Source organism: Sus scrofa, chromosome 5 (genome assembly GCF_000003025.6).
Source record: "Sus scrofa isolate TJ Tabasco breed Duroc chromosome 5, Sscrofa11.1, whole genome shotgun sequence".
In the NCBI taxonomy this organism is placed as follows: domain Eukaryota; kingdom Metazoa; phylum Chordata; class Mammalia; order Artiodactyla; family Suidae; genus Sus; species Sus scrofa.
The window spans coordinates 10,069,798-10,094,539 of record NC_010447.5 but is presented as its reverse complement, the minus strand read 5'-3'; the positions used below and the strand labels follow the sequence as shown (position 1 = coordinate 10,094,539).

The window sequence follows — 24,742 nt, the reverse complement described above, 5'->3', positions numbered from 1 at the left end:
GCAGCGGGATACCATGTTCTCCCGGGCTTGCCACTTCGTAGTGGCGCTGGAACCTTGGGTGGGGCAAATCCCCGATTGGGGGTGGGGAACATGATGGCCGGGATTTGTCTTTCTTTGGGGGATGAGCCATGCCCAAGCTCTTGCTATACTTGTGCCCTAACTAGCATATTGGGCCTCCCAGCTGAGTTCACTCTTATCCCCATTTCACAGCAGGATAAACTGAGGCTGGGGGGACAGGCATTGGTGAGTTGCCAGAGGTTACCCTAAGGGTGAGGGAAGGAGTAGCCCTTTTCCAGGTCAGTCTGGCCTCTTGGCTGGGAAGTTCTGGAAGGGAGGGGCAGGACTGTTTCTGGCAAGTGCCTTCGGGAGGCTCTGACAGCCTGGTGAGGAGGGTAGGGGGAGTTGAGCAGGGGGTGTGTGTGTGCTGACACGAGTCTCTTTTCTCCCACCGAGTGGAGACCCTGAGGAGGAATGGGCTGGGCCGATGGGGTGTGTGGTTCTGGAAGGGCCCCTGGCCCCGTGAGTGTGATGACCTGGTCACTGCCTGGACTTCCTCAGCCTCTGCACATCCTGCCACCTCTCTGCTGGCCCTTCCTGTCGTCAGCAGCCTCCCCTTCCCAGTCAGGGAGTAGAGAGGGATATGGGGGGGAGGAGCTGAGTCAGTGTCCTGCCCCCACCCCCCACTCTGCCCCCCCAGGCCAGTGGGAGGTGGCTGCATTACCAACTGGGTGCCTGCCAGGCTCTGAACTGGGTGCTTTCACGTCACCAGATTAGATCCTTGAAGGTTGCTGGTAAGTCCCCATCTAACAGACGAGGACACTGAGGTGTAGAGAGGTGAAGTAACACGCTCCAGGTGACAAAGCTGGGCTGTGGCTGGGCCAGAATTTGTCACCAGCTCTGTCCCAGTTCTCTCTCAGGATGAGATAGGATGTGCACACAGTTGCCTTTCCTGGGGAGCACATGCCGAACAAGATGAGGCTGCTCCGAGTGTGCTACAAGCATGTCCCTGCTGGTAGGAGGGGACTTCCAGAGGGACGTGTCCTCCCCGGACCGTAAGACTGGGTCAGGTAGAGGTGGACCATGCTGGGGGCCAGTGTGGACAAAGGCTGGTGGCCGTGTTTGGGAAATTGAATGGTGAAAACAGCAAAGGGGCCTGGGGAGGAGGGTCTCCAAGGCCAGGAGGAGTTCCTGTTGTGGCTCAGCTGGTGAAGAACCCGACTAGCATCTGTGAGGACGCGGGTTCAATCCCTGGTCTTGCTCAGCAGGTTCAGGATCTGTCATTGCCATGAGCTGCAGCTCTAATGAGACCCCCTAGCCTGGGAACTTCCCTATACTGCAGGTGTGGCCCTAAAAAGAAAAAAAAAAAAAAATCGAAAGCCAGGAAAAGCAGCTTGGGCTTTGGTTAGGAGCACTGGGGAGCCATGAAAGGTTTTGGAGCAGAGAGGAGGTGCCCAATCATCTCCGACAGTATTTGGCAGGTTCATCCTGGCCCTTTCTAGACCTGAGCCTGCTCTAGGCTAGCCTCCTTCCTTCTTCTTCTCCACATGTTTTCCCCTTCCCTGGCCCCATCTCCCCAACCTCAGGAATCTGTACGAGCAAGTGGCAAAGGTGCTGCAAAGAGTAAATGCTTGGAGGCTTCAGGAAGCCGGGCCTGGAGTCAGGATCTGCCCCACCTCCTTTTGCCTTAGCCGGCTGCAGCCTTGCCCCTGGAGCTTCATTCCCCAGCCGCTGCCTGGCATCAAATTATATACCTGCTCACTTGTTTATTGTCTGTCTCTGTCCTGAGTTCCACCAGGGCAGGAACCACCTCTCTTGCTCACGGCTGATTTCTTGGTGTAGGACAGTGCCTATTTCCAAAAAAAGAGAAAGAAAAAGAAAAAGAAAAAAAATCCCCAAAAATGAAGGAAAGAAAGAAAGGAGAAGGGAGTTCCTGTTGTGGCTCAGTGGTTATGAACCTGACTAGTATCTGTGAGGTTGCAGGTTTGACCCCTGGCCCTGCTCAGTGGGTTAAGGATCCAGGGCTGCCGTGAGCTGTGGTGTAAGTCACAGATGAGGCTTGGATCTGGTGTGGCTGTGGCTGTGGCCAGCAACAGCAGCTCCAATTCCACCCCTAGCCTGGAAACCTCCAGAGGCCACTGGAAAGAAAAGAGAGAGGGAGGGAGGAAGGAAGAGAAAGCAAGAGAAAAAGAAAATTTTTACAGATGCTCCTCCTGAGTCCTGGGGAGTGGATCCTGGGGGGTGGACAGCTCATGTCCCCCACGGAGTTACTTCTAGTGTAGCCTATGAGGGTAAGACATGGCTTCAGGATGGTCACTGATGCAGCAGAGGTCATGGGAGGTTGTTTGGGGTGGTGTGTGCTGTGTACTGGGAAGGGAGCCTCAGAGGTGGCAGTGAAGCTGGGTCTTTTTTTTTTTTTTTTTTTTTTTTTGCTTTTTAGGGCCGCACCCACGGCATATGGAGGTTCCCAGGCTAGGGGTCAAGTTGGAGCTACAGCTGCCGGCCTACACCACAGCCACAGCAGCACAGGATCTGAGCCACATCTGTGACCTACACCACAGGTCACAGCAACGCCAGATCCCTAATGCACTGAGCGAGGCCAGGGATAGAACCCACAACCTCATGGTTCCTAGTCAGGTTCTTTTCCACTGTGCCACGATGGGAACTCCGAAGCTGGGTCTTCAGGCATGAGAAGGGGTTTGCCTGTGTTCACCTGGTCAGAGGAGAAGGAGGAGGCCTAGTGTTTCAAGCAGAGGACACTGGCATGCGTGGAGGGCCCCGGGTCCTGATGTGTTAGGAATCAGTGAGGGTATGTGGTGACATAAACACGAGCCTCTAAGCTGCCAGGCTGAGGCTTTTGTGCCACATCCTAAGGCGGCTGGACCTTGTTCTGGAGCCTTCCCTGGAGATCTGAAGCAGGCTTGTGACACTAGGCCTTTTTGAGTGGGTCCCCCCACCAGAGTGGGCTCACCAGGAGGCTGTGTCGATGGTCCAGTCGGGTGGGAGGCGGTGCTGACCTGTGGCCAAAGGGCAGAGGGCCCGCTGTGAGTCCTCGGTCCTCCAGAAGGGAACAAAGAAAGGGAGCTTCACGCAGGTGGAAGCAAGGTGCCCGGGCCGGAGGAGCCACCTGTGAAGGTGCAGCGAGCGGGAGAGACTTATTTTATCAGAACTCTGTCCCGCAGGACCCCCTCCCCCCCAACAGCACGTTTAAAAACTCACATTGGGAATTCCTGTTGTGGCTCAGCGGGATTAAGAACCCAAATAGTGTCCATGAGGATGTGGGTTCGCTCCCTGGCCTTGCTCAGTGGGTTAAGGATCCAGTGTTGCCCTGAGCCATGGTGTAGGTTGCAGGTGTGGCTTGGATCCTGTGTTGCTGTGGCTGTGGTGTAGGCCGGCATCTGTAGCTCCAACTCGACCCCTAGTCTGGGAACTTCCATATGCCTTTAGGTGTGGCCCTAAAAAGAAAAAAGAAAACAAACAAACAAAGAAAAAACAACCTCACATTGGCAGCCTCCTGTCCCCAAGGTCAGGGTGCCATCTCATGCCTGACATAGCGTGCGGGGTGTGTGTGTGTGTGTGTGTGTGTGTGTGTGTGTGTGTACCGCCATCTGCGTGGGCAGCCCATTCAGTTCTCTCACAGAACTTGGGGGAGGGCAGGACCCCTCCCCCATCGTTTGCCGCATCAGGCAGCCTGGCTCAGGAAGGGGATGTGACTTAGGAAGGTCACCACGACCCCACTTCCCAGGCAGCCTTTGGGGTCCCAGCCTGTCATTCCCACTGAGAAGCCCCTCCTCAGCCTCCGGAAGCCTGCGGCTGATCTAGCCCGGGCTCAGCTCGGTCCGATGGGCGGGTCATCTGCTCGTCCTTGCCGGGGGGCTCTCCCCACGTCCTCTCCCCAGATCTGCACGGTGATGCCAGCTCCACGGTCCATCCCAGAAACCCTGGCTCCTCAGCGCCAGGAAGTGGGAGTGGGGATGCCCCCAAACCACAGGAATTTAGATCAGGGAGCTGGAGGAGGTAGATATTTATTCCTGCTGCCAGGCACTGGGGTCACAGGTGGTCCCCGTGTGCAGTGGACCCCGGTGACTTGGTGGCCCTGAGTGTGGCTACCGGTCTTCAGTCTTAGCTTTGGAGCTGCCCTGAGTAGCTTGTGGCAGATGTGGGCAAGGGGGCGGTGAAGAGCAGAGAGCAGACAGGGCGAACACAGCCCAGGCTTTCCCAGGTCTGAGCAGAGCCCATGTCCCTTCTCTCAGGTCTGCAGGGAGGGGCTACGGTGCAGGAGTAGGGTGGCCATCCAGCTGAGATCCAGGGGCCCTGGCCCCAAGGCCGTGGCTGGGGATGGCTGGGGATGCCCAGGCTGCTGGCGCTAGCCCCTCTCAGGACTCTTCCTCCACCTGCAGAAGTGGAAAATGGGGCTCCCTGGGTGGAAGGCAGATCGGGGGAGGTGGCCAGGTCAGGTGGCTCCGGTTTCCAGGTTTCCAGCTGCACCTTGTCATCACCACTGCCACTGCCACCACCACCGCCCACCCCACTGAGCCAGGCTACCCACTCCCTCCACGCAACCAGACACCTTGGCCTGGTGAGGCTGTGATGCAGGCGCTGATAGGTGGGCTCAGAGCCATGGCAACAGGTGGCTGCCTCCTCCCTGCCCGCCAGCCTGGTCCGCCCTGCTCTCCCCGCCAGTGGGCAGGAGCTGAGACTCTGCAGGGGGACCGGGACGTAGACAAGAGAGAGGTCTCCCCAGCAGGCCGGGAGGGTCTGTGACTGGTGCCCACCAGATAGGCCTGGCCAGAGAGGATGCCCAGATGAGCCACTTTGTCATCTAGGGCTAGGTGGCGGGGCCTAGCTCACGGGCCCCCGTGGAACATGCTCCAGCTGGGAACCCCCAGACCCCGGAGCCGTGCCCCCCTGGGCAGCCCCCGCCAGGTAGGGCTTTGCCAGGACCGAGGTGCCATCTCCCTGGCCCTTCCAGAGATCTGGGGGAGACCAAAGGGTCTCTGACAGCAGCCTGGGCCTGGCTCCATCTCTCAGGGTCTCCAGGAGACCAGAGGAGGGCAGGGCTGGTTGGACCATGGGAGGTTCATGGGTTGGGGGTAGGTAGGAGCATTAAGGCATTTTCCCAGTGGGCCGCCGGGACCTCATCCATGAAAGGACCTGGACAGTTGGCTCAGCCCTGCTGGTCTGGCCTGTTCTTGGAGCTACCCAAGGGTCCCTTTTTACAGGCAGGGGTCTCCGGGCCCCTCCGCCCCCCTTAGGTGGGGAAGCAGGCCGGTGGGAGGGGGGCTTGGAGGTGGGCCAGTCACCCAGCCTACCTCTGAGACATTGCCAGGTGTTTGGGAAGGGGCCAGGGCGACCTCAGTGGCTCGGGCGGATCTGAGGGGCTCCCTGGGCCCTCAGCCCTCTCTCCTGGCTTCGCAGGACCTCAGTCTTAGAGGACTCGGGGGGCGGGAGGGGCAGCCCCCCTCCCGCCCCAGGCTCCCTTGGTTCGCACCAGCCTGACTCATCTGCCCCTTCTCCCCATAGCCCGATCTGCTCAACTTCAAGAAGGGATGGATGTCGATCTTGGACGAGCCTGGAGAGGTAGGAGGGCTGAGGCGGGGCGGGGGGAGTGGGGCTCGCTGCAGGGTCCCGGGGGCGGCCCCGTGGCTGAGTTTGGCTTCCCGGGCCTGTCCAGCCTTCTGGGAAGCCTGGCTTCTGAGTGGAGGGGGATCCAAGGTGGGGGCGAGAAGGGGAACCCCGGGGGCAGGATGTTCCTTGTCCAGTTGGAAAGCAGGCCTTGGGCTGTGAGGGTGGGAGGGCAGGGCAGTCGTCTCCGCCTCTTGGAGACGTCTGCGGGATGTGAAGGTCACCAGGGTTGGTGGCCTCCTGCACCCCACCCCCTCCTCTCACCAAGAGCCCCTTGGCCCTCCCACCTCTTGACGACCCTGGCTGGGTATCCAAGGGTCTGGGCTGGAAGGGTTTCCAGAGAGTCGCTGGCCTGAGGGCCCAGCCATGTAGCAACATCTTTAACCCTGCGGGTGGGGCTCAGGGTCCCTTTTTTGAGGTCGCACCAACCTGTGGCCCCGTGGGTCGAGTCACAGCTTCCTCTGGCCTCAGTGGCCTCATCTGTGAAATGGGCATGCTGGATGGTGATAGCTCTTTCCAGGGCGGATGCCAGGGTCACAGAGATCAAGCATGGAAAGGATCCCCGACAGCCCCCAGTGTGCGCTTGGGCCTCGGCTAATAACCCCTCCCTTTCTGTAACGTGTGCATCTTTAGACCCAGGAGGGACAGTCACCTTTCACCGGCTGTACCCTTCTGGCTGCCAGGCTGGAGCTGGAGCTGGCATCCTGCCCACCCAGCCTGGGAGGGGACGTCTCCCCACCCGGGTCCTGCATGCGCCCGCGGCTTGGGTCTGCGTGCAGCCCGCATGCCGGGGACGGACTGGAGCCAAAGGGAATCTCATTGTGTTTCCTACTCACATGCCTGGTTCCGTACCCGCTGCCTGCTCGCCCGTCCTCTGGTGGCTGGGCTCCAGGCTCACACAAGGCCGGGCACTCTGCCAGTGACCCTTCCCAGCCTCCCCACCCGGGGTCTCTGGAGGGCAGAGATTATGGGCTCCACCCAGAACTGGCCGTTACTCATTCTCTTTCACAGAGTTTTGGAATGTTCCAGCTGGAAGGGCCCTGGGAGTTCAGCCAGCCCAACCCCTTGGTGCACAGACAGGAGACAGCCCCGCAAGGGCTTTGATCTCCTCCAAGCCCAGCAGCACCTTGGGCCAACCCAGGCCTGGACCTCGGGGCACCCGAGGCCCACGGAGTTCCATCCAGCTGCCGACTTGGGCAGTCAAACTCTGCCTGGAAGGGCATACTTGGCACAGAGCCCCTGCCCTACTTTACAGAGGGCCAGTTGTCCTGAGCAGAACTCGGCCTACTCAGGAAGGGCAGGGAGGGTCTAAGAGGACCGCCCTCTTAGAAAGATCCCCACCAACCCAGCGCCCAACCTCATGCCAAGAGCCGTGAGAGACATGCCCGGGAGAGGGGGGGGGCGGTTAGGAACTTCTGACCTCACCACAAGGCTTAGGAACTTCTTATTGGCCCTCCTCTACAAGTCAGAAATCGGAAGCTCAGAGAGGGCAAGACACTTGACTAAAGACCCACAGCTTGAGGGAGTTCCTGTTGTGGCTCAGCAGGTTATGAACCCAACCGGTATCCATGAGGATGCGAGTTCCATCCCTGGTCTTGCTCAGGGGGTTAAGGACCTGGCATTGCCATGAGCTGTGGTATAGGTCGCGGAGGCGGCTCAGATCTAATGTTGCTGTGGCTGTGGTGTAGACCAGCAACTGTAGCTCCAATCTGACCCCTAGGTTAGGAACTTTCTTATGCCTCCGGTGTGGCCCTAAAAAGCAAAAAAAAAAAAAAAAAAAATTCACACAGCTCACAAGAGAGGCAGAAAAGCATCACCCTGGCACATCCTTGCAAATTACCATCTTCCAGGGGAAAGAAATCTAAGTACTTGAAATGGCCAACAGTAGGGATAGGGCTTGGTGATGTGGGGGGAGCTCCAGGAAGACCAGGGACTGGGTGATAGGCACTGACCCAGCCAGTGGGTGGATCTCGACTGGCATTCGGGTGAATGGCCAGAAGCCCAGAGGTGGGCTGAGCTTGGCACTTTAACATCAGGCTGATCTGATGCCCCCATTTCTCTCCTCTGTGTCCTGCACCCTAACCCAGGCAGGAGCAGAGAGAGGCACTGCGGAAAGGTGCCTGCATCATAAGTGTGCAGACAGCGTGTTCCCACGGCTGAACACGCATGTAACCAGCCAGCGCCCAGATGGGGGAGTAGAACGCGACCGGCTTCTCTAGGCCTCCTTCTCTGGGAGACTTGTCCTTGGCCGCGGAGGTGGCTGACCCAGGGGAGGTGCATGGAAAGACTTTTAGCAGTTCTGGTCCCTGACTTGCTGGGCGAATGACCTTACGCAGGTCACAACCCCTTCCTGGACTCCACGGGGCGGGATTTGCTCTCCGGACCCTTGGTGGTGATCTTGGCAGAAAGGACCAGGAAGCCTGTGGAGGTGTCAACAAGTCAGAGACGGGCTTCTGGAAAGAAAGGGAGGGTGTGGTTACCGAGAAGCCGACCCATTTCGCAGATGCTGCCCCCGAGGCTCAGAGAGGAAATGGAGGAGCGAACCTCAAATGTGGATTTTGTGACTCTGCCCTGTCCCCTGCCCCTTAGCAGGGCAGGTGAGGGTGCCAGGCCCCTGCTGTGAGTAGAAGGGTTGACCTGGCAGTACCTAGGACACCCATGGACAGTGCACCCACATGGTCTCATTCCACCCCCCCAATTCGCCACCATCTCCTTCACAGTGGAAGAAGCACTGGTTTGTGCTGACTGATTCAAGCCTCAAGTACTACAGGGATTCCACTGCTGAGGAGGTGAGACAATGGGGTGGCTGGGGGATCCCCAGAAGGGGTTTGGGGGTCTGGGGGGGGGTCACTGGAGTCCGTGGACCATTGTGAGCCTTCCTGCTGCAGGCGGATGAGCTGGATGGCGAGATCGACCTGCGCTCTTGCACCGATGTCACTGAGTTCGCCGTGCAGCGCAACTATGGCTTCCAGATCCACGTGAGGCTGCGGGCCGCTGGGGGGCGGCATGCCCGGAGGGCCCCCTGGAGGAGGTGTTGGTGTGGGGCATGGCTCACCACACCAGCTCCTGTCACTCACTTACCCAGAGAGCCAGTCGGAAGCTCTGCGGCCAACACTTAGCATACCCAGGGCGATCCCAGATATGGTTGGCAGGGCGGTTTGAATGTCGGAGGGATCTTGGGGGCGATGGGGCTCTTGCAAGGCTGCTGGAGGGGAGGTTTGGCATCCCCCGCTTGCCTCCAGGCTCAAGGCCTTAGATAGCCGTCTCCCCGGGGTCCATAGTGGGAAGGGAGCAGTGGGGCTGGCCAGGTGGCAACCTACCTGTGGGCTGGACTTGCAGACCAAAGACGCTGTCTATACCCTGTCGGCCATGACCTCGGGCATCCGGAGGAACTGGATCGAGGCTCTGAGGAAGACTGTGCGTCCAACCTCAGCCCCAGATGTCACCAAGTATGTGCGGGCTGGACTGGGGCCTCGGGGGGGGCGCTTACCCCTGCGTCCCTGCGTGGGTTTCTGGCCCTGAGCTGAGGGCCTGGTGGCTGTACTTTCTGGGTCTCAGTTTTGCCACCAACAAACTCGGGAGAGGGAAGGGCAGTGAGTACGCTTAAAACTCACCCACAAGGACATTGAGGATTTGGGGTTAATGTGTCCCCATATCGCAAAAGCGTCGGGAGAGGGCTCGACTCTGGAAAAGATGCCAGCCAGTCAAAGGTCCCCGTGTGATGGCTGATCATCTGTGCCTCAGGGGCTGTGTCTGGGCCTGTGTTAGGTGGAGGGATGGCCGTGTAGTCTGGGTGGGGAGCCCCCCCCCCCGAGGTTGCTGTGGGTAAAGGGGCCAGAGGACTGGATGACCAGGTGGTAGAGTCCCCACAGAGCTTGAACCCCAGATGCCCCCAGGCTGCTGGGTAGCAGGAACAGAAACCCGGTCGCTATCAGGGGGTGCTAAGTGCCAGCCCCCCTGGCTGGTCACCCTTAGGCCAGTTGCTGTCCTGTCTGAGTTTCAGGTTCCTCATCTGTCACTCCAGGTGTCATGTGTGGATGGGCCTGGAGGCCCTGTGTAAACTCAGCTGCTGTGCAGCTGAACTGTGATTTAGTTTGTAGGCTCTGCTGCCGTAACAGAGAAATCCTAAACACAGGCTTAAACAAGAGGCAGGTTGATTTCTGGCTCCAAAACAGTCCAGTGTACAGCCCAGACCCTTAGGCCACAGCCTTGACCCTGGCGCAGAGCACTGCTCACATTCTCGTGGGGTCCTGGCCAGGAGCCAGGCTGGAGCATGCCGGGTCCTTTAAAGGGTATTACCTCTCACACGCGCTGGGCAGAGTGCAGTCACGTGGCCACGCATGGCTCCAAGGGATGCTTTCGTTTGGGGCTAGGTGGCCACATACCCAGTATTGCTATGGAAGAAGAGGGGCACTGCCACAGTTGTTAAAAGTCTCCATGGCGCCCAGGGGCCGCCCTTCACCTCACCAGCAGTGACCCTGGGCATCTCCCATGTTCCATTGTGAGCCTCTCAAACCTGGGGCCTTGTCTCACACTTTTTTTTTTTTAGGGCCACACCTGCGGCGTATGGAGGTTCCCAGGCTAGGGGTCAGACTGGTGCTACAGCTACCGGCCTATACCACAGCCACAGCAATGCCAGATCTGAGCCACGTCTGCGACCTACACCACAGCTCACAGCAACACCAGACCCTTAAGCCACAGAGCGAGGCCAGGGATCGAACCTGCATCCTCATGGATACTAGTCGGGATCGTACCCCGCTGAGCCACAACGGGAACTCCTCACACCGCCCTCTCAGCGTTAATGCTTCAGTCCCCATTTGCAAAGGGCTTGCGGGTTGCTTTGCACATGTTCATTTGCTCCCCAAGTCCTCACATTCATCCCGCGAGCGGCATTGTTGTGCCAGATGACAATTGAGGTGACTGAGGCGCAAAGAGGGAGGCCTGGTACCCTTGTCCCTCTGCTGGGACGTGGCGGAGCTCCGATGGTTCCCAGGGTCTGTTAATGATGAAGCTCCAGCTCTAACCTGCTTTCTCCCTGGGGTCCGCCCCCCGGCCCCGGAGCACAGGTGGCACCCCGCAAGTGCTTGTTCACGGACCGAGCGGGCAAGGTCCCACCTGACATGGCTCTGCTGGCCCCCTAGGCTCTCGGACTGCAATAAGGAGAACACGCTGCAAGGCCACGGCACCCTGAAGGGCTCCCTGAAGGCGGGGGAGCAGCGGGTGGGCTCCGAGGTCATTGGCCGGGGCGGCCCCCGGAAGGCGGATGGGCAGCGGCAGTCGCTGGACTACGTGGAGCTCTCCCCGCTGACTCAGGGCTCCCCGCAGCGGGCCCGCACCCCGGCCCGCGCTCTCGACCGCCCGGCCAAGCAGGAGGAGCTGGAGCGGGACCTGGCCCAGCGCTCCGAGGAGCGACGCAAGTGGTTCGAGGCCACGGATGGCAGGGCCACGGAGACACCGGCCGGCGAGGGTCCGCGCCGGGGCCTGGGCGCCCCCCTGACCGAGGACCAGCAGAGCCGGCTGAGTGAGGAGATCGAGAAGAAGTGGCAGGAACTGGAGAAGCTGCCCCTGCGGGAGAATAAGCGGGTGCCTCTCACTGCCCTGCTCAACCAAGGCCGTGGGGAGCGCCGAGGGCCCCCCGGCGACAGCCACGAGGCACTGGAGAAGGAGGTAGGTGGCCAGCTGGTTTCTAGGAGCCTCCTCACTCCACCAAGGCCTGTCCTAGCCCTACAGTCACACTATGGCATTTGTCTTGCATACCTGCAGTGATGGGGAGCTCACCCCGATCCACCAACACCTCAGACTCCTGTGAACTGGAATCTTTCCTGGGCCTGGGGATTTTTTGTTTCATTTTGTTTTCCATCTTAGTTCTGTCCTCAGCGGCCACAGAGAAGGGAAGATGGAAGCGAAGAGAAGGAGAGAGCCTTTATTGAGCACCTTGTGCATACCAAGCCTGGGCCTTGGCCCTCATTACATTGGCTCATGTTAACCTCATGGTCCCATAGGGTTAGACCTCATCCCTGTTTCACTGGTGGGAAACTGAGGCGCTGAGACGTTTCCCCCCACCTGCATTCATTCAGCAAATACCTGTGACCACGATGCCCTGTCTAGCCTCCTCTGGGCCATAGCTCTCCTGGCTCGCTGACCTGGCCATCCAGGAAGCGGCTGGAACGTCCCCCTTGTCCGCATCCCCACACCAGGACCACTTTCCCGTCTCAAACCCAAAGCCCCTCAAAGCCTCCCACCAGCTCCGTCCGGTTTCCAGGCCCTTGCTAACCTCACCTCCTCCTCCCATAGGTCCAGTCCCTTCGAGCCCAGCTGGAGGCGTGGCGTCTCCAAGGGGAGGCTCCCCAAGGTGCACCCAAGTCCCAGGAGGACGGCCGCGTCCCCCCAGGCTACATCTCACAGGTAAGTCTGAGGAGCGGCTTTAGGGGGGACGGGGGCAGGTTCCTGGTTGCCATGACTTGAGAAAACGGCTCACGTGGGGGGAGAGCCCTTGCTACGTGCTGACATCCGTGCAAGGCATTTGACGTGCATCATCTCGTTTCATCTCCCCAGTGGGTGTCTGTGCCCATTTTACAGACAAGGCCACTGAGCTATGAGAGGTTATGTGACTTGCCTGAGGTCAACCAGCCTGCAGATGTCAGAGGCGGGATTCGCTCAGCCCCGGCTGACTGCAGAGCCTGTGTGTGAGCCCCCGTGTGATCTTCTGTTCTCGCAACCCCCTGGGGAAGAGGGGGCCTAGGGGAGAGTGGGATCCCCAGGGGGCAGGCCCCTAGGAGTTGCTCCCTAAACACAGGGAAATCCTGCCCATGCCTGCCAGCCCCAGGCTCTGTGCAAGGCGGTCCCTGGGTCCTGGGAGCCTCCAGTGGCCCTCGGGGGACACACGGTCTGCTTAGGACAGTGGTCCTCAACCAGGGCTGATTTTGCTCCCCTGGGGACATCTGACGGGTTCCAGAGACACTTTCGCTGTCACAACCGGGACGACTAGCTCTCCAGAAGAAATACATGTGTGTACATTCACACACTTACACGTTAATTGTTAATTTTACTCATATTAAAGAATGCTTAGTGTGCAACTTACAAATGAAAAATACGTAATGCTTTTTATTGTGAATTCCATATAGCAAACTGATTTTTCTCAGAATGCTTTGATGGATTTTTCCGAAGGCTCGGGACCACAGCCCACCCACAAACAAAGCGTTGTTCTATCGTGAATGTTGGTTGGCATTTTGATTTGCGTGAACGCGTACGATGACAAGGCAGAAGTTGAAACTTTACTTGTTCGAGGTTATGAGCAAGTTCTTTGCTGAATGGGAGGAGTGTGTTCTGTTGAGACTGTTCCTTTAAGAATCCTTCTCAGGTTCTTGTTCTGTGTATACCGTGGCGATCATAGCTTGGGCTCGCCTTGAAGTTTGATCTGTGCTGTGAGCGTCATTAGCTTTTACTCATCGCTTGGTTACATCTGGACAATCAACAAAACAATAAAACCGTTTTGTCCGTTTGCCAATTGCCACGGTGTAAATGCTCCTGCGATGGCCGATGTCCTTGAACCTGGCGTTAGGAAGCTCTGTATTTGCCGTCATGTAGCGTTTCCTCCCCACAGATACAGAAGATGTATAACCTCGAAGCATAGCTGATAATAAAACGCAGTAATGTAATTAGGACGTGATGAATTTTGAGTATGAGCTTTTTGTTTGTTTGTTGGATTGGTTGGGTTTTCTGCTTTTTTAGGACCATACCTGAGGCACGTGGAAGTTCCCAGGCTCGGGGTCGAATTGGAGCTACAGTTGCTGGCCTACACCAAGCCACAGCAACTCGGGATCCAAGCTGTGTCTGCAGCCTACACCACGGCTCACGGCAGTGCCGGGTTCTTAACCCACTGAGCAAGGCCAGGGATCGAACCTGCATCCTCATGGATGCTAGTCAGGTTCATTTCTGCCGCACCTCAGCTTTGTTTTTAATGTAACCATTATGTTTATATAATTTCTAATAATGGCTGTGCTTAAAAACTGCCACAAAATTACGAAAAACTTGAGGAGTTCCCATTGCAGCTCAGTGGGTTAAGAACCTGACATAGCATCTGTGAGCATGTAGGTTCGATCCCTAGCCTCGCTCAGTGGGTCAAAGATCCGCTATTGCTGCAAGCTTCAGCATTAAGTCACAGATGCAGCTTAGCTCACTCAGGCCTCAGCTACAGTTCAGATTCGACCCCTAGCCTGGGAACTTCCATGTGCTATGGGTGTGGCCCTAAAAAGACCAAAAAAATTGGAGTTCCTGTCGTGGCACAGTAGTTAACGAATCCGACTAGGAACCATGAGGTTGCAGGTTCAATCCCTGGCCTTGTACAGTGGGTTAAGGATCCAGCGTTGTGCCATGAGCTGTGGTGTAGGTCGCAGATGCAGCTCGGATCCTGCATTGCTGTGGCTCTGGCGTAGGCCGGTGGCTACAGCTCCGATTCGACCCCTAGCCTGGGAACCTCCATATGCCATGGGTGTGGCCCTAGAAAAGGTAAAAAGACAAAAAATTACTAAAAGTTTGAAAACCAACTGCTTCCACCTAGCATGCTCTTGCCTGAAGTAAAAAAGAATGCTAGGATCCCAGGCTCTGCACAAGGGGCCTTCTAGAAATTCCAGGGGCTTCGGGGATCTCAGGAAGCCTTCCTGGGGTGGCACTGAGCCGGGCATGGCCTTGATGGGGCATGGGCTGCTGCAGGAGGCAGAGGGCCAGTGGGTGCTTATTGTGGAGCCCCTGCTGCCACGCCAAGGAGCTGGGCTCGCATTCCGCACACTTGAGGAGGTTTGGGGTCTGACAGCGACCACGGGAAGGTGGGGTTGGAGTGGAGGGGGATCGGGAGGGGGCAGCGCTGGTGCCCGGAGCTAGAACAATGGCTGAAGGAGGGAGGGATGGAGAAGGGCTGGTGGACGGAGGCTGGGTCCCTGCCCCAAGGCAGGCGGAGGGCAGCCGGCCAGGACCTGGGGCTGAGGGATTGATGGAACATTCAGCTGAAGGGACACCAGGGTTGAGGGGTGTTGGGACGTGACGCGGAGGGCCAGCTGGGGGTCACCTGACATGGAAAGGGGGAAAGGCAGGGCCCAGTGTTGTCGCGGGTCCCTCGAGGCCAGAGGAAGGGGAAGCATCTCCAGATGGGGTGGGGCCCAACACCATCACGGAAGCATCTGGGGACCTCAGGGACCCCCACCAGGCTGTGCTCTCTGGAACCCTTGGACGCCCCAGGTGCTGCCTTTCTGGATGAGGCCATTGGCAGCCACCCGTGACCAGAGCCCCTCTGCCTTTGTCCATTTTCCTTTTGGAAGCTGCCTTAGATCCCCTTTGGAAGGTTTCTGTCACTCAGATATGTTTGGAAAGCATCGCTCAGCTTACAGATGGGGAGACTGAGGCCCAGAGAGGAGGCGAGACCTTCCAGCTAAAGCCGGGCCTGTGTCTGCAGTCCAGCCATCCTGGTCCCCAAATCCCCACTGAGCACCCCAAGGCCGTCAGCATTTCATCCTGTTTAGTGGAATGGGGGAATGTGGAAGCAGAGAGCCCAAGATGGGGTCAGGGAGGGCCCCAGAGGAGGCAGCTGGAGAGTCAGTGGACCCTGGAGACTGGGCACCTGGGAGGGATTCTCAGCCTGGCATCTCAACCTGAGGGGGTGCCCATCTTTCAGCTTGTGGAGCTTGCCACCGCGGGACAGCAGCTGGGGGCTGGGACCACAGGCACTTCTTCATCTACTTTGATCAGAGGTGGCAGCCAACACCTTGGGTCCTCGGGAAGGCAGGTCAGAGAGAGCAGCACCTGGCCTTCTAGAAGCCTCTCCTCATGGGCTGGTTCCTACCTCCTGACATCAGCCTCCAGACACCTCATTGGCTGCTTGCCTGCTCTGGCTCTTTAAAAGCATCAGCCCTGAGAGCTCCTGCTGTGGCTCAGCGGGTTAAGAACCTGACTAGTATCCATGAGGATGCATGTTCGGTCCCTGGCCTTGCTCAGTGGGCGTTGCCACAAGTTGTGACATAGGTTGCAGATGTGGCTCAGATCTGGCGTTGCTGCGGTGTTGGCTGTGGTGTAGGCCTGTGGCTGTGGCTCCAATTTGACCCCCAGCCTAGGAACTTCCGTATGCCACAGGTGCAGCCATAAAAAAAGAACAGCAGTCCATTTCCCATCGTGCCCTAGTCTCTGCAGGTGGGTGACCTCTATAGGTGGGTGCTGGCTTCCCTTAGGAACTCTCATGAGTTGGTCTTTTGTTTTTTTCCTCACCCAGGCATGCGGACGTTCCCAACCAGGGGTCAAACCTGTGCCACAGCAGCAACCACTCCAGATCCTGTAACTGCTGGGCCACTAGGGAACTCCCATGAGTTGGTCTTATGGGGCCTGTTTTACAGATGAGATGGAGGCTGAGAGAGAGAAGGGGCTTGTTCAAGTTCACGTGATGGTACAGCCAGGACCCAGTCTGTGGAACTCCAGAGCCATGTGCTATGGCCCTAACTGGGGAGACACACAGAGGTCAGGCACAGAGGTTTAGTGGGACAGATGTCCCCTGCCCACCACTCAGAACACCTGGACCCAGGGGGCCTGGCCCTTGCTCTTCCCGTGAACAGGCCCATGCAGCCCCCAGATGTGACGCTGGGCAGGTAAGGGTCAGTCCCACCAGCCACGAGTGCCCTGGGGCATGGACGGGGAATGCAGCCTCTTATCTGGGCATCTGGGCCTCAGTTTCTTCCCTGACTCTTCCTTGCCCTTTTTAATGATCTTAATTATTTGTTAATTGTGTAAGAAATAGGTTCACATTTTCAAAAATAATTCAAGGAGGAGTTCCCATTGTGGCTTAGCGGAAATGAATCTGACTAGCATCCATGAGGCCACAGGTTCAATCCCTGGCCTGGCTCAGTGGGTTAAGGATCTGGAGTTACTGTGAGCTGTGGTGTAGGTCACAGATGTGGCTTGGATCTGGCATTGCTGTGGCTGTGGCATAGGCTGGCAGCTGCAGCTCCGATTCAACCCCTAGCCTGGGAACTTCCATATGCCGCTAGCACGGCCCTAAAAAGACAAATATGTGAGCTTGCCTCCCCCCCTCTGGCTCCCAAGCCCAGGGGTCACCTTGGTACCCTTTGGAGCACATCCGTATAGTTCCCTGTTGCAGCTGGAACAAATTACAGCAAAATAAGTAATATGAATTCATCATCTCACAGTTTTATAGGGTAGAAGCCTAACATGGGTGTTGCTGGGCTAACATCCAGGCAGCCACAGGACAGAATTCCCTTCCAGGCTCTTGGGAGGCTCCGTTTCCCACCTTTTCAGCCCCTGGCCGCCACCCGCACTCCTTGGCTGGTGGCCCCTTCCTTCATCATCAAAGCCTGTGAAGGAGAGTCAGGTCCTTCTCCCTCCCCGTCACAGTGAGCCCCTTCCACAGGCCCTTCTCCCTCTGCCTCTGCTCTCCTGCCTCCTCTTCCATGGCCAAGGACTCTGCGATTACTTTGGGCCCAGAGGATAATCCAGGATAATCTCGCTCTTTTAAGGTCAGCTGATTAGCAGCCTCTGTTCCCCTCAGCCGTGTATGGTAACAGAGTCGCAGGTTATCCGAGGGGGACATGGACTTTTGGGGCGGGGGGCATGACTCTACCTCCCACAGTGTCCTTCCTCCCCTCCTCCTTTTCTTAAAATTTTATTGGAGGAGTTCCCGCTGTGACACACGGGATCAGCAGCGTCTCTGTAGCACAAGGCCATAGGTTCTATCCCTGGCCTGGCAGTGGGTTAAGGGATCTGGCATTGCTGCAGCTGTGGCATTCATTCCCAACTGTAGCTCAGATCTGTCCTTGGCCCAGGGACTCCATATGCCACAGAACAGGCGTGCAGAAGTTCCCAAGCTAGGGGATGAATCGGAGCTGCAGGTGCCAGGCTACGGCACAGCCGTGGCAACATCAGATCTGTGCCTCGTGGTACGACCTACCCCACAGCTTATGGCCAAACCAGATCCTTAACCCACTGCGTGAAGCCAGGGATCAAACCCGCATCCTCATGGATACTAGTCAAGTTTGTAACCTGCTGAACCACAATGCGAACTGCAAAAAAATTTTTTTTTCTGGAGTATTGTTGACTTACAATGTGGTGTTAGTTTCAGGTGTACCGCAAAGTGATATTTATCCATTATATATTTATAAATATATAAATATCCATAGATATTTATCCATTCCTTTTCAGATTGTTTTCACACATTGGTTATTACAGATATCGTCCATACATTGTCTGTGTTTTTACATACATGTACTCAGACCTATGACTCTGTGTATTTTGTTTTTGTGACCGTGTGTGTTGTCAGAAACCAGTTTCTGGAGTTCCCATCGTGGCTCAGCCGGTTAAGAACCCGACATAGAGTCCCGGAGGGTGCAGGTTTGATCCCTAGTCTTGCTCAGTGGGTTGAGGATCCGGTGTTGTCACAACCTGCAGCGTAAGTCATGGATGCAGCTCAGATCTGGCGTGGCTGTGGCTCAGGCAGAGGTTGGCAGCTGCAGCTCCAGTTTGACCCCTGGACCGGGAGCTTCCGTATGCTGCAGGTGTGGCCATAAAAAGAAAAACAAAACAGTTTCATCACCTTTCCATAGTCCACGAGGGCAGCTCTGTCTTTAACAGCTGCCTGGGTCCTCCGGAAAGCTCGATCCCATCATTTATTTAAGGGCTTCGCTGTTTGGTATTTAGATTTGTCTCCGGTTTTTGTCTGTTACCAACCTTGTCACAGGGAACACCCTTGTCCAAGAGCCTTTGTATATGTGTGACTTTCTCTGGGGTCATTGCTTGGAGTGGACCTGCCAGGGTAAGGGGTCATTTGAAATTTGATGATGCCGCCGAACTGCCCTCCACGCACCGGGTCACCGCTGACTCTCCCAGAAGTGGGTATTATCAGTTGTTTAAAAACTGGCCAGTCTTGTCTACACAGCCCCATTTTGTGAGAAGTCATCAATTTCAGCTTACTTACTCAGCACCTGCCACAAGTCAGGCCCTGGCACAGACCCCAGGGAGTCCAAGCTGGATCAGATCTTCCTAGTTTGGGGGGAATTTAGGGTTTGGGAGAAGCAGAGCCTTGGGAGGCAGGGGGAGAGGTGGCCCAGAGCCAGAGCTAGGGGGATATTGAAGCAGGGCTGCAGGCCAAGTGAATTGCCCAGGAAGGAAAAATGGTAAAAGAACTTTGCAGGCAGTGGGAATAACACGAGGTGTGAATGTGCCGTGAACTGTTGTGTGTGTGTGTGTTTAATAACCTGGGGGTTTCTTGGTGGGGGAGGGCCAGAGGTGAGTGAGACCACCAGGGTGAGACACTGGAGTGGGTTCTTGGCTGTATGGGATGGGGAGGCTAGAAGGGCTTGACACGAGAATGCCAGGGTGAGGTTTGTGGGTGGGGGGAGCAGGGCCAGGTACAGGCTGCTGATGCCAAGATCTCCCTGAACCACCCTGGAGGTCTCCCTGGAGGTGGTGAAACCTGGACCAGGTCAGGACTGCCCTTGAGAATTCTTGCTTCAGTCTGGGGCGATGGGGGCAGCCCTGTGACCTCCCGGCCTTCCCGCAGGAGGCGTGCGAGCGCAGCCTGGCCGAGATGGAGTCCTCGCACCAGCAGGTGATGGAGGAGCTGCAGCGGCACCACGAGCGGGAGCTGCAGCGGCTACAGCAGGAGAAGGAGTGGCTCCTGGCCGAGGAGACAGCAGCCACAGCCTCAGGTGAGGACCCTGTGCAGGATCGGCCCAGCGGGGCCCAGCACCCCCCCAAGCCTCCAAGCTGAGACTCCCCTTGACTGGACTGGGGAAGCCTTAAAATAAGAGGTGAGAGTCTGGGTGCCAAATTTGAGAGGAGTCAGGAGTCCCTAGGTCTGGCCTCTAACCCTATTTGCAAAGGGGAAACAGGCAATTAAAAACTCCCATTCACGGGAGTTCCCATTGTAGCTCAGTGGGTTACAAACCTGACTAGTATCCATGAGGACGCAGGTTTGATCCCTGGCCTCTCTCAGTGAGTTAAGGATCCAGTGTTGCCGTGAGCTGTGGTATAGGTCACAGATGTGGCTCAGATCTGGCGTGTCTGTGGCTGTGGTGTAGGCTGGCAGCTACAGCTCCCATTCAGCCCCTAGCCTGAAACTTCCATATGCTGCAGGTGCGGCTCTTAAAAAAAAAAAAAAAAAAAATACTACCACCAATGAAAAAACTCTCATTCACAGACCATGGCATGCGACCCCCCTCCCTCAGGGGCCTGCGGCAAATGGAAGGCCACCCCAAGCCACACACACTGGACTCCAGCTCCACGCCCAGGCCCGTGCTGTGTGCTGGGGAGAGACCTCTCTGCCACAGACCCTGCTCTCTTAGGAGTGCCACCTCCCTGGGCATCTGGTGTGGGCCAGACCCTGGGGAGAGCAGCGAAGGGTGTCAGCCTTTCCCGAGCTCATTATCAGCATGGACGCCCTGAGTCCTTAAAGTGCCCGAGGGAATGACCCCATTTCACAGATGCGGAAACCAGGGCTTAGAGGGGTCGGCGGCTCGTCCCAGATGACATAGCCCAGAGGTGGCAGAAGCCGGAGCTGGAACTGATGCAAAGCCATGTTCTGAACCCTACCCTCTGCTCTCCCAAGTCAGACCCAGGAACACCCGAGATGCTGGCCCACTCCCTCCCCCTCGCTGTCCCCTGCACACCTGCTGTGTGTCCCTGGCACATCCTAGGCACTTCGAAGGGGTTTGCAGGACAATGGACATGATGAAAGAGGCCATATGATCTGGAACATACCACCTGCCAGTGCTTCAAGCACTTAAGCCCAGGGACCTGCATCCCAAACCTTGGGGTCCGAGTGTTTTGCTTTTTAGGAAAATAAGCCACTGTGTGTGTGTGTGTGTGTGTGTGTACACTAATATATATATATAACTAATATAAATATATAACTAATTACTAGTATAATAGTAATGTATACTAGTATATTACGAATATATATATTTTATTTATATGTTACTATATATGTTACTAATTGCTAATACATTACTAATATATATTTTTTTCAAATTAATTTAATTTAATTTATTTTATTTTTTGTCTTTTTGCCATTTCTTGGGCTGCTCCTGTGGCATATGGAAGTTCCCAGGCTAGGGGTCGAATTGGAGCTGCAGCCGCCGGCCTATGCCAGAGCCACAGCAACGCAGGATCTGAGCCGTGTCTGCAACCTACCTCACAGCTCACGGCAACACTGGATCCTTAACCCACAGAGCAAGGCCAGGGATCGAACCCGAAACCTCATGGTTCCTAGTTGGATTCGTTAACCACTGAGCCACGACGGGAACTCCATATATATATTTTAGATATCCTCCCCCAGCAGGGTCTGGGCTTCAGCCTGAAATCTAGCACGAAGGTTTTGGCAGTGCAATGTCTCTGAGTCACACTGCAGTGGGATAATCACGACCACAGATAGCCTCGGGTCCATTCAGGTTGGGGAAAGCCTCCCCAAAGAGTTAGGAAGCACTCCATGTTCCGAGCTCTTGGATTTGGGAATTAAGGACAAGACTGCGAATGAAGGCTTGTTTAATCCTCACAACAACCTCGTGTGAGGGTGGAAAGAGGCTCAGTCCGTGGGGCTCAGAGCCTGAAAATGAACCAACGGGGCCAGTGTCTCTGCGTCCTAACTCACTCTGTGCCATGCGCTGTGGTACGTGCTCCGCACACACCTCCCAATAACCCAGGAGAGAAGGGGCGTCATCACCCCTGTTTCTCAGATGAGGAATCCAAGGCACAGAGGGGTTAAGTCCCCTGCACAGAGTCGCATAGATGTGTCCTGGCCTGCGTTCTTGGTCACTAGCAGGGCCAGGCGGATGGGCCTTGGGAAAGGACCCCCCCCCGGCTTTGCGGGGAGGACTGTGTGGGGTCTTTTCCCAGAAATCACTAACAACAAGAGCCACCAGCAGGGTTCCCGCAGTGAGGCCACGAGATCAGAGGCGTCTCAGGAGCGCTGGGACGTGGGTTCGATCCCTGGCCCGGCACAGTGGGTTAAGGATCCGGCATTGCCACAGCTGCAGCACGGGTTACCACTGTGCTCAGATCTGATCCCTGGCCCAGGAATTCCATGTGCCTGGGGCAGCCAGAAAAAGAGGTACCAACAGTCAGACACTGCAGTCAGGTGTCTCTCCAGCAGGGTCCCTCAGACGGGGACAGTCATCCTCCCTTGATAGACGGGCTCAGAGGGGTTGGGTGGCTTACCCAAAGCCACTCAGTCCATGACAGCCCAGCCCAGTGCTCTCTGCGTGCTCTCCCTGCTCCTGCCTCCGTGTGGCCTCCCGGAGGAGGCAGAGCTTGTGGCTGCTGACCCCTCCCCAACCTCCTTTCCACCTGTCCGCCCTGCTTCCAGCCATCGAAGCCATGAAGAAGGCCTACCAGGAGGAGCTGAGCCGGGAGCTGAGCAAGACTCGGAGTCTCCAGCTGGGCCCAGACGGCCTCCGGAAGCAGCACCAGTAAGATGGCACCTGGGCCCTGTGGTCTGAGCCGGGGGTGGCTGTCCACCCTGCTGGTTGTGAGTGGGAGGACCTGTGCTGAGACCCCTGGCAGAGGGCGTGTCCACTTGCTCCCAGCTGAGACTCCTCCAGTCGCGTGGCTCAGGGAACAGAAGCAGCGAGGGCTCAGCCAGACCCTGACGCCCGTGCACATGACAGTTCTCAGGCCCAGTCTCTGCCTCCACCCCACCTCCCGCTCTTTATAGTGTCCCCTAGAGCTGGGCTGCCAGGAGATGTCCCTCCCTGCCACAGAGCACTGTTCTGGAATGTTGAGGCTGTGGAGCCTTTAGAGATGGGCTCCTCCAACCCACCCCCTCCTAGAGGAGGCGCCTGCAGCCCAGAGAGGCCATGACGGGTTCACAGCCCCACAGCACTGAAGCCAAAACTAGGGCGGGAACCAGGAGTCCTGAGCTGCTTGAAATCTGCGTGACCTGTCCCGGCTTAGCAGAGGGCACGAGAGCCCGGGCCATCCCTCCCTTCCTCCACCCCGGGCAGGTCGGACGTGGAGGCGCTGAAGCGGGAGCTGCAGGTGCTCTCAGAGCAGTACTCGCAGAAGTGCCTGGAGATCGGGGCCCTAACGCGGCAGGCGGAGGAGCGCGAGCACACGCTGCGGCGCTGCCAGCAGGAGGGCCAGGAGCTGCTGCGCCACAACCAGGTGGGCCTGGTCCCCTCGGGGGTGGGGGCAGGGTGGGGCGCCCCAGCACCCCTATACTGACCACCGCCCCCCTCCCAGGAGCTGCACACCCGCCTGTCCGAGGAGATTGACCGGCTGCGCGGCTTCATCGCCTCACAGGGCCCGGGCAGCGGCTGCGGGCGCGGCAGCGAGCGGAGCTCCTGTGAGCTGGAGGTGCGCCCGCCCCCTCATGCCAGGCTGCCCAGCTGGTTCTCAGGGCCGGGGAGGGTACCCTGACAGGCTGGGTCTGCCCTGCAGTGGGGAGAGGCCAGGCAGCGAGGAAGGACGCCTCTGTAGCCAGCACTGCTGGCCAGCTGGGCAAAAGCCCTCCATCCGAATCCTGCCACCCACCTCACCTTTCTAAGCCCCAGTGGCTCATCTGTAAACTGGAGCTAGCCCCTGCCATACTGGGAGAAACTGGAGTGAGAAAGTGTGTGTGGGCCCAGGATCACCCTGTATATAAATCAAAATTTTATATACAGCTTTGCTCTGTGCTAGGCTTCTTTCCTTTCCTCTTATTTTTTTTGGGGGGGGGGTATCTTTTGAGGGCTGCGTCTGCGGCATATGGATGTTCCCAGGGGTCACATTGGGGGTGAAATGCCAGATCTGAGCCACATCTGTGACCTACACCACAGCTTGCAGCAACCTCAGAGCCTTAAGCCATGGAGCGAAGCCAGGGGGATTGAACTTGCATCCTCACAGATGCTAGCTGGGTTCCTAACCCGCCGAGCCACGACGGGAACGCCCGTGTCTGGCAATTCTGTAAGCCCTTGTATGTACCTCACTGAAGCTTCGCTAACAGTCCTATGAGAAAAATGCTATTACTGTTCCCATTTTACAGGTGAGGAAACTGAGGCACAGGGAAGTCAAGTTCCTTGCCCAAGGTCACAGAGCTAGTTAGTTGGGATTTGAACCAGGCAGTCTGACCCCAGCATCTAAGCTTTTAAGCCTCCCTTGTCCTGGTTGAACCTGTCTCCTCCTTGGTCAGGTCATGGTAGCAGTTCCCACCCGTCGGGGTTTGGGGAGGGGCTGATGAGGAAGCCCTGTGGGTTCACAGTGGGGCCACACCTTGGCCTCTTTTCATGCTCTTTGCCCTCAAGTTGGGGCCACAGTAGAGGGGACCATAAGACACCCATTCATGTGGTATGGATGGGGTGAGAAAGAAAGGAGAAATCAGAGAGGGCTTCCTGTAGGAGTCTGCCCCTGGGGCAGTGGGTCTTGGTGCAGGGTGGGAGCTGCATTCTAAGGGCCTGAGGCAGAGAGAAACCAGGCTTCGGGTGGTGAGGGGCCAGGGTAGCTCTGGCCTCTGGCCCTGGCTCAGCTTGGCACCTGTGACCCCAGGTTCTGCTGCGAGTGAAGGAGAACGAGCTGCAGTACCTGAAGAAGGAGGTGCAGTGCCTCCGGGATGAGCTCCAGATGATGCAGAAGGTGAGTCCCCGGCGGCCAAGGCAGGGTGTCGGGAGTGGGGGTGGGGATACCCCATCCTGTGAGCACCCGCTCCGTGCTGGCCGCTCCTGGCCTCCGTCAGGCTTTCCCCCCATGTAGGTGCCCCTAGTCCCATTCACAGACAAAGAAACAGGCTGAGGAAGGGTGACTTGCTCAAGGCCACACTTGCTTTTATTTATTTAGAAACTATTTCTTGAGCACCAGCTATGTGCCCAGCAGTGCACTGGGTGCTAGAGTAAGAGCCATGAGTAGAAAGACCAAAACCCCCACCCGTGTGGGGCATCCAGAGCAGGATGAGCCACAAGCTGGGGGAGCAGGGATTCGGGGCCCAGTCTGGCCCACCCTTGGTGCCTCGACCCCGAGTCTGACCAACACACCCACTGTGTGTCAGTGGCTCTGGGAACATATGTGAGCCACACCCACAGAAAGGCCCCAAGCACTGGGCCAGGCTGCCCTGGTTCTCCTCCTGGCTACTCGCTGCTATGTGGTTTCGGACAAAAGCCTC

At 57.2% G+C, this 24,742-nt stretch overlaps 1 protein-coding gene across 3 annotated transcripts in view; it reads left to right on the top strand.

Annotated features, from left to right (window-relative positions):
- Positions 1-24,742, top strand: part of TRIOBP (TRIO and F-actin binding protein) — a 66,589-nt gene that overhangs the window by 38,129 nt on the left and 3,718 nt on the right. For 2 of the 3 annotated variants that reach the window (XM_021091502.1, XM_013997526.2), the window contains 11 exons: positions 5,521-5,577; positions 8,343-8,411; positions 8,511-8,600; positions 8,962-9,071; positions 10,764-11,289; positions 11,917-12,027; positions 19,175-19,322; positions 21,977-22,079; positions 22,614-22,773; positions 22,852-22,965; positions 24,133-24,219. In XM_021091502.1, coding sequence (XP_020947161.1) covers positions 5,521-5,577; positions 8,343-8,411; positions 8,511-8,600; positions 8,962-9,071; positions 10,764-11,289; positions 11,917-12,027; positions 19,175-19,322; positions 21,977-22,079; positions 22,614-22,773; positions 22,852-22,965; positions 24,133-24,219 — 1,575 coding nt within the window. Of the gene's footprint in view, positions 1-5,520; positions 5,578-8,342; positions 8,412-8,510; positions 8,601-8,961; positions 9,072-10,763; positions 11,290-11,916; positions 12,028-12,177; positions 13,292-19,174; positions 19,323-21,976; positions 22,080-22,613; positions 22,774-22,851; positions 22,966-24,132; positions 24,220-24,742 lie in introns of those variants that run through there. The other variant, XM_013997529.2, reaches the window with a different exon arrangement.